The sequence below is a fragment of the Scyliorhinus torazame genome, chromosome 9 (assembly GCF_047496885.1).
Source record: "Scyliorhinus torazame isolate Kashiwa2021f chromosome 9, sScyTor2.1, whole genome shotgun sequence".
NCBI classification, from domain to species: domain Eukaryota; kingdom Metazoa; phylum Chordata; class Chondrichthyes; order Carcharhiniformes; family Scyliorhinidae; genus Scyliorhinus; species Scyliorhinus torazame.
Genome location: NC_092715.1, coordinates 70,304,706 through 70,318,986, shown reverse-complemented (window position 1 = coordinate 70,318,986; position 14,281 = coordinate 70,304,706). Strand labels below are relative to the sequence as shown.

At 46.4% G+C, this 14,281-nt stretch overlaps 1 protein-coding gene across 6 annotated transcripts in view; it reads left to right on the top strand.

Moving 5' to 3' along the window:
* arhgef28a (Rho guanine nucleotide exchange factor (GEF) 28a) overlaps positions 1-14,281 on the top strand; it is a 680,059-nt gene that overhangs the window by 425,585 nt on the left and 240,193 nt on the right. For all 6 annotated transcript variants that reach the window (XM_072516088.1, XM_072516093.1, XM_072516090.1 and 3 more), the window contains 4 exons: positions 961-1,028; positions 10,842-10,899; positions 12,186-12,327; positions 12,420-12,541. In XM_072516088.1, the coding sequence (XP_072372189.1) occupies positions 961-1,028; positions 10,842-10,899; positions 12,186-12,327; positions 12,420-12,541 (390 nt within the window). The remainder of the gene's footprint in view (positions 1-960; positions 1,029-10,841; positions 10,900-12,185; positions 12,328-12,419; positions 12,542-14,281) is intronic.

Below are 14,281 nucleotides of genomic sequence, written 5' to 3'. Positions count from 1 at the left end.
ACTTGCTTCCGAATGGGAGTAGATCCTGTCTCGAAGAATTCTCTCCAGTAATTTCCCTACCAGTGACGTAAGGCTCACCGCCCTGTAGTTCCCTGGATTATCCTTGCCCCCCTTCTTAAACAAAGGAACAGCATTGGCTAGTCTCCAGTCCTCCAGGACATCACCTAAAGACAGTGAGGATCCAAAGATTTTGGTCAAGGCCTCAGCAATTTCCTCTCTTGCCTCCTTCAGTATTCTGGGCCCATCAGGCCCTGGGGATTTATCCACCTTAATATTTTTCAAGACGCCCAACACCTCGTCTTTTTGGATCTCAATGTGACCCAGATTATCTACACACTCTTCTCCAGACTCAACATCCACCCATTCCTTCTCTTTGGTGAATACTGATGTCAAGTATTCATTTAGTACCTCGCCCATTTCCTCTGGCTCCACACATAGATTCCCTCCCCTGTCCTTCGGTGGGTCAACCCTTTCCCTGGCTACCCTCTTGCTTTTTTTTTAATGTATGCATAAAATGCCTTGGGATTTTTACTCTGCCATCCTTTCATGGTCTGGCCTACATGTCACTCCAAATCCACAGAAATGTGGTGACTCTCTGAAATGGCCGTGCAATTAGAGGTCAGCAGTAAATAAACCTTATTGTCACAAGTAGGCTTCAATGAAGTTACTATGAAAAGCCCCTAGTCGCCACATTCCGGCGCCTGTTCGGGGAGGCCGGTATGGGAATGGAACCCACGCTGCTGGCCTTGTTCTGCATTACAAGCCAGCTATTTAGCCCAGTGTGCTAAACCAGCACCATATAAATGTTGGCCCTGCTGGTGATGCTTACATTCCGTGAATGAATTCAGAAAATCTGCTGCTACCTGAATATCTCATCTGATATGTTCCTTTTGCAAGTATCTAACATTTGTTATTTTTGTTTTATATTTAGTTTTGCTGAAAAATTGTCCTCTTTTTCAGATTGTACCACGAGTATTCATAAAACTTGCAGAGATTCTATTCCCATGTGTACCAAGGTCAAGAATCCAGTAAGTAGCAGCCCTGGAAAAGGAATGAAATACCTAGGGTCCATGAAAATATCATTATAAAAATTTAACCTCAGGCTATGAGCAGCGTTCGGTTAACAGCATTTATTATTCATGTCTAGTTTTCATGAGATGCTGTTGGTGAATGTTCTCCTTGAATCACTGCAATCCTTGCACTGATCATGAATCAGTAATGACGTTAGGCAGGCAATTGCCTTTTTTTGATGCAGTGAAAATGAATGAATGGTGATAAGTTCAGGACATAGAAGCACTGAGGAATTGCAATGTGATTTACAGGAATGATGTTGGCCCTCAAATATATTAGCTATCGGGAAAATTGAACAGGTCAGAGCTTTATTCTTTGGAAAAGAGAAGATTTAGTGGTGATCTGGTACAGATCTTTAAAATTATGTATGGGCTGGACGGGGTAGATATGAAGAGAATGTTTCCATTTATGCAGGTAATCCCAAATAGGGTCTACAAATACAAGATAGTTACTGCGAAATCTAGCACAGAGAGAAGACATTTCTTTACTCAAGGTTGTGGTTAGAATGTGGAACTCACTGCCACAGGAAGTGGGTAATAGCCTAGTTGTTTGAAAAGGAATCCAGAGGAGAGAAAAAGGAATAGAACGATAAAAGCAAAATGCCGGAAATCTGAAATAAAAACAGAAGATGCTGTAAATGCTCAGCAGGCCTGGCAGTATCAGTGGGGGGAGAATTAGCATTAATGTCTCAAGTCCGTAGGACTCTTCCTCAGAGCTAAAGAGAGGGAAAAATGTGGTGGATTTTATACTGCAGTACAGGTAGAGTAGGAAGTAGAGCAAAGTAGAAGGTCAGTGATAAGTGGGATTGTTAATGACAGTGTGAAGGGCTACAGCAGGTTCCGACAATGGCAAAAAAGGTACGGTGGCAGAATATGTCATTGGGAGCACAAATGTCAGTGCCCATTGAAAGCAAGACTTAAGAACAACTGACAGGTGGGTGAGGGGGTGAAGGGAGGTTTGTGCTGTGACAAAAATATTATTTGGATTTTAAAAAGAGGTCAAGGTGGAAGAGAAAGGTCACAGTCTAAAGGTTGTTGAACTCAGTGCCGAGCCTAAAAGGCTGTAACGTGCCCAATCGAACGATGAAGCGCTGATCCTTCAGTTTTTAATTTGATTTATGTTGGGTTCCACAGGAACATTACAGCAGGCCTAGAATGGACATGTGAGCATGGCTGAGTTGAAATGGCCAACGCCAGGAATGTTGGGGGTCATGCTTGCGGACTGAGCAAAGGTGTTAGATCACCCAGTTTTCATTTAGTCTCCCCATTATAGAGGAGACCCGCAATGTGGGCAGTGAATACAGTAGACGAAGTTGAAGGAGTTGCAAATGAAATTTTGCTTCACTTGAATATATTGTTTGAGGCAGGTGTTAGACTTGCTGCAATTGTCTTGCAAAGGAGATGAGTACAAAGAACAAAGAAATGTACAGCACAGGAACAGGCCCTTCGGCCCTCCAAGCCCGTGCCGACCATGCTGCCCGACTAAACTACAATCTTCTACACTTCCTGGGGCCGTATCCTTCTATTCCCATCCTATTCATATATTTGTCAAGATGCCCCTTAAATGTCCCTATCGTCCCTGCTTCCACTACCTCCTCCGGTAGCGAGTTCCAGGCACCCACTACCCTCTGCGTAAAAAACTTGCCTCGTACATCTACTCTAAACCTTGCCCCTCTCACCTTAAACCTATGCCCCCTAGTAATTGACCCCTCTACCCTGGGGAAAAGCCTCTGACTATCCACTCTGTCTATGCCCCTCATAATTTTGTATACCTCTATCAGGTCTCCCCTCAACCTCCTTCGTTCCAGTGAGAACAAACCGAGTTTATTCAACCGCTCCTCATAGCTACTGCCCTCCATACCAGGCAACATTCTGGTAAATCTCTTCTGCACCCTCTCTAAAGCCTCCACATCCTTCTGGTAGTGTGGCGACCAGAATTGAACACTATACTCCAAGTGTGGCCTAACTAAGGTTCTATACAGCTGCAACATGACTTGCCAATTCTTATACTCAATGCCCCGGCCAATGAAGGCAAGCATGCCGTATGCCTTCTTGACTACCTTCTCCACCTGTGTTGCCCCTTTCAATGACCTGTGGACCTGTACTCCTAGATCTCTTTGACTTTCAATACTCTTGAGGGTTCTACCATTCACTGTATATTCCCTACCTGCATTCGACCTTCCAAAATGCATTACCTCACATTTGTCCGGATTTAACTCCATCTGCCACCTCTCCGCCCAAGTCTCCAGACAATCTAAATCCTGCTGTATCCTCCGACAGTCCTCATCGCTATCCGCAATTCCACCAACCTTTGTGTTGTCTGCAAACTTACTAATCAGACCAGTTACAGTTTCCTCCAAATCATTTATATATACTACAAAGAGCAAAGGTCCCAGCACTGATCCCTGTGGAACACCACTGGTCACAGCCCTCCAATTAGAAAACCATCCCTCCATTGCTACTCTCTGCCTTCTAATGCCGAGCCAGTTCTGTATCCACCTTGCCAGCTCACCCCTGATCCCGTGTGACTTCACCTTTTGTACTAGTCTACCATGAGGGACCTTGTCAAAGGCCTTACTGAAGTCCATATAGACAACATCTACTGCCCTACCTGCATCAATCATCTTAGTGACCTCCTCGAAAAACTCTATCAAGTTAGTGAGACACGACCTCCCCTTCACAAAACCGTGCTGCCTCTCACTAATACGTCCATTTGCTTCCAAATGGGAGTAGATCCTGTCTCGAAGAATTCTCTCCAGTAATTTCCCTACCACTGAAGTAAGGCTCACCGGCCTGTAGTTCCCGGGATTATCCTTGCTACCCTTCTTAAACAGAGGAACAACATTGGCTATTCTCCAGTCCTCCGGGACATCCCCTGAAGACAGCGAGGATCCAAAGATTTCTGTCAAGGCCTCAGCAATTTCCTCTCCAGCCTCCTTCAGTATTCTGGGGTAGATCCCATCAGGCCCTGGGGACTTATCTACCTTAATATTTTTTAAGACACCCAACACCTCGTCTTTTTGGATCACAATGTGACCCAGGCTATCTACACCCCCTTCTCCAGACTCAACATCTACCAATTCGTTCTCTTTGGTGAATACTGATGCAAAGTATTCATTTAGTACCTCGCCCATTTCCTCTGGCTCCACACATAGATTCCCTTGCCTATCCTTCAGTGGGCCAACCCTTTCCCTGGCTACCCTCTTGCTTTTTATGTACGTGTAAAAAGCCTTGGGATTTTCCTTAACCCTATTTGCCAATGACTTTTCGTGACCCCTTCTAGCCCTCCTGACTCCTTGCTTAAGCTCCTTCCTACTTTCCTTATATTCCACGCAGGCTTCGTCTGTTCCCAGCCTTTTAGCCCTGCAAATGCCTCCTTTTTCTTTTTGATGAGGCCTACAATATCACTCGTCATCCAAGGTTCCCGAAAATTGCCGTATTTATCTTTCTTCCTCACAGGAACATGCCGGTCCTGTATTCCTTTCAACTGCCACTTGAAAGCCTCCCACATGTCAGATGTTGATTTGCCCTCAAACATCCGCCCCCAATCTATGTTCTTCAGTTCCCGCCTAATATTGTTATAATTAGCCTTCCCCCAATTTAGCACATTCATCCTCGGACCACTCTTATCCTTGTCCACCAGTACTTTAAAACTTACTGAATTGTGGTCACTGTTACCGAAATGCTCCCCTACTGAAACATCTACCACCTGGCAGGGCTCATTCCCCAATACCAGGTCCAGTACCGCCCCTTCCCTAGTTGGACTGTCTACATATTGTTTTAAGAAGCCCTCCTGGATGCTCCTATATCACCACAACCCTGATATTTTTACTCTTTTCCAAAATCTGTCTACCTATCTGCTCCTCTATCTCCCGCTGGCTGTTGGGAGGCCTGTAGTATACCCCCAACATTGTGACTGCACCCTTCTTATTCCTGATCTCTACCCATATAGCCTCACTGCCCTCTGAGGTGTCCTCTCGCAGTACAGCTGTGATAATCTCCCGAACAAGTAGCGCAACTCCGCCTCCCCTTTTACATCCCCCTCTATCCCGCCTGAAACATCTAAATCCTGGAACGTTTAGCTGCCAATCCTGCCCTTCCCTCAACCAGGTCTCTGTAATGGCAACAACATCATAGTTCCAAGTACTAATCCAAGCTCTAAGTTCATCTGCCTTACCCGTAATGCTCCTTGCATTAAAACATATGCACTTCAGGCCACCAGACCCGCTGTGTTCAGCAACTTCTCCCTGTCTGCTCTGCCTCAGAGCCACACTGTCCCTATTCCCTAGTTCTCTCTCAATGCTCTCACCTTCTGACCTATTGCTCCCGTGCCCACCCTCCTGCCATACTAGTTTAAACCCTCCCGTGTGACACTAGCAAACCTCGCGGCCAGGATATTTATGCCTCTCCGGTTTAGATGCAACCCGTCCTTCTTATACAGGTCACACCTGCCCCGGAAGAGCTCCCAGTGGTCCAGATAATGGAAACCCTCCTTCCTACACCAGCTGTTTAGCCACGTGTTTAGCTGCTCTATCTTCCTATTTCTAGCCTCGCTGGCACGTGGCACAGGGAGTAATCCCGAGATTACAACCCTCGAGGTCCTGTCTTTTAACTTTCTGCCTAGCTCCCTGAACTCCTGCTGCAGGACCTCATGCCCCTTCCTGCCTATGTCGTTAGTACCAATATGTACAACGACCTCTGCCTATTTGCCCTCCCCCTTCAGGATGCCCTCTACCCGTTCGGAGACATCCTGGACCCTGGCACCAGGGAGGCAACATACCATCCTGGAGTCTCTTTCACGTCCACAGAAGCGCCTATCTGTGCCCCTGACTATAGAGTCCCCTATTACTATTACTCTTCTGCGCTTTGACCCTCCCTTCTGAACATCAGAGCCAGCCGTGGTGCCACTACTCTGGCTGCTGCTGTTTTCCCCATGTGCCGTTTTTGCGGGTGGCATCATTGGAACAGATGTGATAGGGGTGGAGAAGCTGGGAGAATGGGATGGAGACCTTATAGGACGCGCGGTGTGAGTAGCTGTAGCCGAGGTAGCTGTGGGAGTCGGTGGGCTAGTAATGGATATTGGTGGTCAATCTATCACCGGGAATGGAGACAAAGAGGTCAAGGAAGTGGAGATGGACCGCGTGAAGGTGAGGGGTGGAAATTGGAAGCAAAATTGATAAATATTTCCTGGTCCAGTTGAGAGCATGAAGTGGCACTGATACAGCCATCAATGGTCGCGAATTAACGGAATTAAACAGAGTCCTGTGTTCGGCACGTTTAACCGGGTGTTTAACCGGAGTAGATTGGGAATCAGGGGCGTCATTCTCCGACCCCCCAGCGGGTCGGAGAATGGCCGTTGGCTGCCGTGAATACCGCCCCCTCCGGTTGCCGAAGTCTCCGGTACCGGAGATTTGGCCGGGGCGGGAATCGGGCCGCGTCGGTTGGCGGGCCCCCCCGCTCAATTCTCCGGCCTGAATGGGCCGAAGTCCCGCCGAGAAATTGCCTGTCCCGCCGGCGTAAATTAAAGTAGGTATTTACCGGTGGGACAAGGCGGCGTGGGCGGGCTCCGGGGTCCTGGGGGGGGGCGCGGGGCGATCTGACCCCGGGGGGTGCACCCACGGTGGCCTGGCCCATGATCGGGGCCCACCGATCCGCGGGCGGGCCTGTGCCGTGGGGGCACTCTTTCCCTTCCGCCTCCGCAACGGCCTCCACCATGGCGGAGGCAGAAGAGACTCTCCCCGCTGCGCATGCGCGGGAAACTGTCAGTGGCCGCTGACACTCCCGCGCATGCGCCGCCCGGGGATGTCATTTCCGCGCCAGCTGGCAGGGCAACAAACGCCGTTTCCGCCAGCTGGCGGGGCGGAAATCCCTCCGGCGTCGGCCTAGCCCCTCAATGTCGGGGCTCGGCCCCAAAGATGCGGAGCATTCCTCACCTTTGCGGCGGCGCGATGCCCGTCTGATTGGCGCCGTTTTGGGCACCAGTCGGCGGACATCGCGCCGTTGGTTGAGAATTTCGCCCCAGTACTCTCATGACCAAAAACTTGCACAAAAGGTTTGAGCTATTTAATTTAATAATAAGTAGTGCTACAGGCCAGGAGAGTTAGTGGAATTACCTTTCACCTTTCGGTTGACAGCAACAAGGTACAAGATTCAGCGGCCGGGGCAAAGTCAAGCTCGAAAAGTGAATCTCGCGAGTGGCGTTCTCTGGGAATCGTGACGCTTGAAGCGTCTCGCGAGATTCAACTGAATCTCATAGTGCGTCGTGATCTGGATCCCTCGCTGGGTAGATCCAGGGACGCATATTTAAATGAACTATTAGGCTCATTGAAATATGCGCCCGCCCAGTCACCTGAGGAGTTAAGGTAGCTGGATGTTGGGTACTGGGCAGTGTGTCACCCTGGGCATCTTGGCACTGCCTATCTGGCATGTTGGCACTGCTACCCAGGCACCCTAGCACTGCCAAGATAGCAGGGGTACTGCCAGGGTGCCAGGCTGGCACTGCCAAGGTGCCCAGGTGCCAGGTTGTCCATGCCAGGGGCCTTGCCCATAGGAGGTGAGGTGGGGCTCAAGGACCCTGGAAGAGCTAAGTTAGGTTAAGTGGGGGGGGTGGGGGGGTATTGAAGCTGCACTGGGGGGATCGAAAGATTGGAGCTCACTTTAAAAATGGTCCACTTTATTTGAGAAGATGTTTGTTGCAGGGAGGAGGAGGGGGGAGTAAATGGGGGAATATGTACAAACTGTATACTCTTGTTGGATGTTTAGGTTATGTTACTATGTTGGACATGTTTGGAACAAAACACCTTTTAAAAAGAAATGGCCTGTGGATCTGTTGAGCTGAGCTTGCCAGTGTAGAGAATGACTTAAAGACCGGCCTCGATGGGGGGGTTCCTCGCCAAAGCCAAAGAAAACGGCAACAATTAAAAGAAAGGATAAAAATTTAATTACCAAACTCGCGAAATGTAAGCACAACAGAACACTCACTCCCTTAAACACACAAACATAAATACGCACAGGTAAGATGAGTTCTCGCAATAAAGCATGCACTGAAATCACTAACAGAGTAACAAGAAACAAGTCATGTATTCTTAGTCAGTCCTTTGAGGTGAAACAGTGATGCAGGCCTGGAAATGGTCTCTCTCTTGCTTCTTTGAAGATAATGGAAGTTGGGAGTTTCTGGGCTTTTCATACATAATTGTGCCCGAGCTTCTGTAGAGAAGAATCAGTAATCTTGCAGGTGGAATTGAATAAGTCCCTCTTTTCACTGACTGAAATGGTTGTCTGTTTTAGGTAAAGTCCATTTCTTCTTGCTGGCTGATGATCCCTCTGTCCTATTGGTCACAGGCTGACTTGCACTGCCTATCTTGGAACAAAGGACAAAAAAGATTTGCTGTTTCAAACCAGTTTTAATCACATGACCACAATCAATACTCCCATTTAATTATCCACTCAAAGGATTCATTGACATAAACCATTGCAATGGGCAGTGAAAAGCAGCCGTTCATGTCTGCTTATGATGAAATGTTTCCTTCACACCCCTCGTTGTTGGATTTTGAGTTTATAGACACCCAGGATGAATTCTCTCACGCTCTCGCCAGTGGGTTCAATAGCGGGCGTGGGATGGAGACTATGGGGGGAGGCTCTGAAATTGGTTTAACGCAAGCGTGAATTTATAGTGGGGTCTTCCAGTGGTGCCTGCCATGATGGGTTGGAAACCCCACTGGAGGCCAGCATGGAACTCATTTGCATCCCGTTATTGGGATGTAGATGAAGGCCCAATACTCCATGCCGAATTTTCTGCTCTGCCGCTGGGAAAAAGCGTGAGAGCAAAACACATTTGGAACAATGTGACGTGCAGATGTCCTCACCTGAACAATGCCTGGGGCTGGCTCCGGAGTTCGGGATGGAGGCAGCCCGCAATATGGACCCCAGAGCACCTCAGTCATGAGTCGGGGACCATCTACAGGTTTCCAGATTTGGTGTCTGGGAGGCAGTCCATTTTCCAGCCTCAGTGTTTCTGGAGAATCTTCATTCTCAGGAAGCCCACCTTCTTTCTTCGATGGTGGGTCAGTGGTGTGAGGTGCAAAAATGGTACATTGGGCAGCACGATGGAGCAGTGGTTAAGCCCACCTTCTTTCTTCGATGGTGGGTCAGTGGTGTGAGGTGCAAAAATGGCACATTGGGCAGCACGATGGAGCAGTGGTTAAGCCCTGCTGCCTCATGGCGCCGAGGTCCCAGGTTCGATCCCGGCTCTGGGTCACTGTCCGTGTGGAGTTAGAACGTTCTCCCCGTGTTTGCGTGGGTTTCGCCCCCACAACCCAAAGATGTGCAGGGTAGGTGGATTGGCCACGCTAAATTGTCCCTTAATTGGAAAAAATGAATTGGGTACGCTAAATTTGAAATAAAAATGGTACATTGGCAAAGTGTGGCACAGACAACAACTACAGAGATCACCAGAACTGATCAGGATTCCCCAGATAAGTGGATGAGTTTAGACGTGCTGGGAGGTACGCTCGTCATCATCTTAAACATTCAGCCCCTCCATCAATGGCACAGGATAACATTAGTGGGTGGAATTTAGCGGCATCATCACAGTGGGGACAGGACTGGAAAATGCAGCAAGCTGTTTGAAAGCTCATTAACTTCAGCAGGACCAACAGATCTGGTCTGTGCGTGCAGTCTGCAAAACGTACTGCAGTAACCCGCCAAGCCTCCTTTGACAGCACCTTTCAAATCCACAGCCTCTACCGCCCAGAAGGACAAGTGCAGCAGACACTTAGGAACACCACCTCCTGAAAATTCCCCTGAAAGTCTCTCACGATACTGATTTGGAACTATTTTGCTGTTCCTTCACTGTTGCTGAGTCAGTCCTGGAACACCCCTCAGTTTACATTTCATTGAAATAAGTTTGCTGTTGTACATAACATGACAGAAAATCATGCACCTGTTTATGACATTAATTTACATGCATTGTAAAAAAATCAATTTTTAAAAAATTTGTTCATGTGCCAGCATTTATTGCCCATTCCTAATTGCCCTTGAGGCAGCAGCTAAGAGTCACCCACATTGCTGTGGGTCTGGAGTCACATGTAGGCCAGACCAGGTAAGGACATTAGTGAACCAGATGGGTTTTTACGTCAATCGACAATGGTCTTCATTAGACTTTTAATTTTAGATTTTTTAAAATTAAATTCAAATGTTACCATCTGCAGTGGCTGGATTTGAACCTGGGTCCCCAGAGCATTACTCTGGGTCTCTGGTTTACTAGTTCAGTGACAATACCCACTACGTCTCCATTGAACAGGGATGGAGTTAATGAGTTATAGTTGAGTGTGGTTAATGATAAATATTTGGCGCTGCAAAATACAGGCGCTTGTTTTGTCAATAAAATGAGTGAAATTGAAACCCTTTGTATGGTATGCTGTGTCTTCAGAAATGTTATTTTGATATAATGCCAAATATGCTGTTGCATTTGTTATTGCTCCACTATTCATGGCCGCACTTTCAGTTATTATGGCCCCAAGCCCCAAGAATACTCTTCTTATACCTACCCCCTCTCTATCTCGCTTTCCTCCTTCAAGATGCTCCTTAATACCTACCTTTTTGACGAAGCTTCGGTCATCTGACCTATTACCTCCTTTTGTGGCTCAATGTCATACTTTGTTTATAATGCTCCTGTGAAGAGCCTTGGGATATTACATTGCATTAAAGGCACTATATAATTGTCAGTTATTGTTGTTGCATTCTTACAATCTCAGTGTTTCTCTTCTGCAGAGTCCCCAAGACAAATGTTATGTCGTGTCCCGAAGCAAGCCAACCTACTGTGTGCACTGTAAGTATGAATGGGTGTATTGAAAAATTTGTGAAAATAAACTCACTTATTTGTTGAAACGGCATTTGTTAAAGTCACAAGCTGATTTCCTGGTGTTAGGTCAGGTAGACAGCAGTGGGAATGGTATAGAGAACACTGGATGTCCATCAGCTTCTCCCCCTGTCCCATTTTCCAGCACACTTCCACACTTCAAAATCTTTCCGGAGAATCGCGCCCAATAAATCTGGTAATTCCACGCAATCGTTTTCTGTCATTTGTATTGAATTATTCCCTGTCAAACTTGTGTGCCTGTCGGGCATCGTTAGACAACATGGATAAGGTAGAAAAGTACTTCTGGGACCACAATTTAGCGCTCAAAGTTGGACAAAGAGACTATAGGACCAATTCTCCTGCTTCCTGCGCACCAGGAGCATGCCCAGAAAAGGTGCAATCAACCAGAAAGATGGTTTTGGAGACCATCAATGCTGGGCCTCTGTTCCCATCGTACTCCCCACAAACAGGCTAGCATCAGGTCCTCCTTCCCCCGCCTGTAATGCTGCAGTTCGAGAAAACAGATGCAAATCCAAACTTTTTGACATGCTTGTGATGTTACAGGAAGCTAGACTGTCATTTTATTTGGTGCGTCGATGCTCAAGCATTGGGGGCCTATATAAAGGAGGCACCTTTGGAAAGTTACAGAGCTGCCGAAGTAGGGGAAAGGTTTTAGCCCAAAGATTTGGTATGGATTGTCAATAAGCTGATTCTGAAGCAATTCACCTCAGGTTAAAAAAATATTTTTTTGTCCTGCTATGAGGCCTTGGAGAGTGAAGAATGGGGTGCTCTTTACATGTATTATATGAAGGAGGAGAATGATCAAGAAGCATTGCTGGGTCTGAGATGTTACCCAGGGAGGAAGAAATTCCTGACTTGGAGGAACCCAGTTGGGCAAAAGTAGAGAGTAAGGCTAAATTCCTAGATTCCTCCCAGAAGCAATGCTTTCGGAGTGCTGTTTTCGCAGGGATATAACAAGAGAACTCTTTACATCGGCTGGAAGAGGATGTGATGCTGTAATCCTGAACCTCCATAGCTTTTCCTGTACCAGTCAAAATTACAATAGCACTCGACTGTTATTTTGTGGGAGGCTTTCAGGCAGCCACAGGAAATGTATCCTGCATTAACTGACCTGCAGTCAGTCGATGCATTCACCAAGTCGCTGATGCCATGTTTACCAGTACTGACTGCATTATCTGCTTAACCTGCTGAGTGTCTTCAGTTTTAAATGATGAAAATATCTCGTATTTCAACAGCTAATTCACTTAAGGATTCAGCTTTCCTATCACTGAACACCACCTCATCGTCTTTGCCTGTTGGACTTTCTGCTCTCAAACGGGAATCCTCACTACAACATCAGCCATTGTCAAAAAGTGCTTCTAGCATTAGTATAGACAGGTAAGGAGAATCGTGTTAAATTGTTTCGGTTATAAATGTAGTGAGCATTTCCTAAAGTATTTTGGTTATCATGTGGAACTATTGTCTTTTAGAAGAATCATGGAGTCAATGGAGGTGGAGGTGGATAGCTCTGTTCCTCGGAACAGATCACAGTCTGAGGAATTGCTTCAAACAATGGGGTCATCTCCTTCGACAGAATCGCTTGCATTAGAGGGTGAGCATCTTTGAATGATTGCATGTAAGAGGATACTGAATGGCTGGTGGTGTAATCTGGGCTTAATTTTGTGAGGCAAAAATACAGCTTCATTAAAAACCTAAGAACTGGAAGCGGAGTAGGCCAACTGACCCCTCAAGCTTGTTTGTTATTCAATAAGATCACACTTCAGATATACCTACCCACATTATCCCCTTATCTCTCAATTTGCTTTGTATCCACAACTCTGTTGATCTTTGCGTATCCACAACTCCAAAGGTTTGCAAACCTTTGCTTGAAGAAATTTCCCATCTCACTCCTAAATGGCTGAATTCTTATTCTGGACTGTGTCCCCTTGTTCTAGGAGCTTTGGTCAGATTGCTCATCCTTCTTGCAGACTCCACCTTCTTCCACACATGGGTAGCAAGAATCTTGAGCCTTTAGTATAAGGTTGAAAGTCGAAGATTCTCCAGCACTGCACCTGGAGTCCCCTTACCTGCCTGACTTGCAGTCACATCATCCTGTCCCTAACCACTAAACCACAGCTCTACGTTACCTGAGGGTTGTGACTGCATCCTGGATCAAAGTGTTCAGGCAATTCTCTCCCTCCCTGATGCAATGTCGTGTCTGTAATACGGAATCCACCTCAATAATTCTGAACTGCATTTCCTCAAGATGTAAACACTTACTGTGATTGTCTGAGGCCATAGCGCTCTCCAAGAAACCCCCCGCGTGCTACATTTGTGGCTCATCTCCTGCAATACCATCCCTTTCTAACTTTTGTTTGTTTATTCACTTCATTAAAATGTATGTACATAATTAATTTATGGGTTTATTTTTGAATTTAAAAAATAAATTAATTTAGAGTAGCCAATTATTTATTTTTTCCAATTAAGGGGCAATTTAGCATGGCCGATCCACCTAACTTGCATATCTTTGGGTTGTGGGGGTGAAACCCACTCAGACATGGGAAGAATGTGCAAACTCCACAGGGACAGTGACCCAGGGCCGGGATTTGCACCCTGGTCCTCAGCGCCGTAGTCTCGGTGCTAACTACTACGCCACATGCTGCCCTTGTTACCTTTTTTCACTAATTAGTTGACCTAGTTTAAGTTACAGGTAGATTAAACATTTACTTGTCCCTAACCACCACTGTCCCTACTTCTGCTGCAACATCACTTTGTGATTTTTCTCCCCACAGTCAGATGCATTTTACAAAGAGGTAAGGACAGTTGGCCATGTGTTGATAGCAGCTGAATGGATAATTATAGAAGAATAATTTGTACAAATTTAATTATGTGCTCAGAGACCGTTAGTTCAGTTCACCAGCACCTCATTATTTATTTGAAGTCACACTGAGAATATAGGCATCTTCAAGGGCACATCTGTACAAAACCGAGAAATTGATGCTTCTGGCGAGGTTGAAACAACATGGTTCGGCTTGTCGTTCATGAGTCTCCTTTGTCACTGTGGCATATAGAATGCAATTTACATAATTGTTCTATTTTCACTTCTATGCTAAATCCTTGCTAACGATTCTTCGTTAGTACAGAATTGTCTGTGTATTACTGTCAGTTTCTTTCATATCATATATGAATAGTGCTTTAAATGAGCAATACAGGACAAAACATCATACTTGTTTTCATTTTAAAAGTCATTCAACCTTTCTGGAATTCCCAGGAGGGCATGGAGTCACTGGCTATCTCTCCATGGGACCTATTGTTATGCTAATCATCCCCATAGCATAGATAGGGACCATCT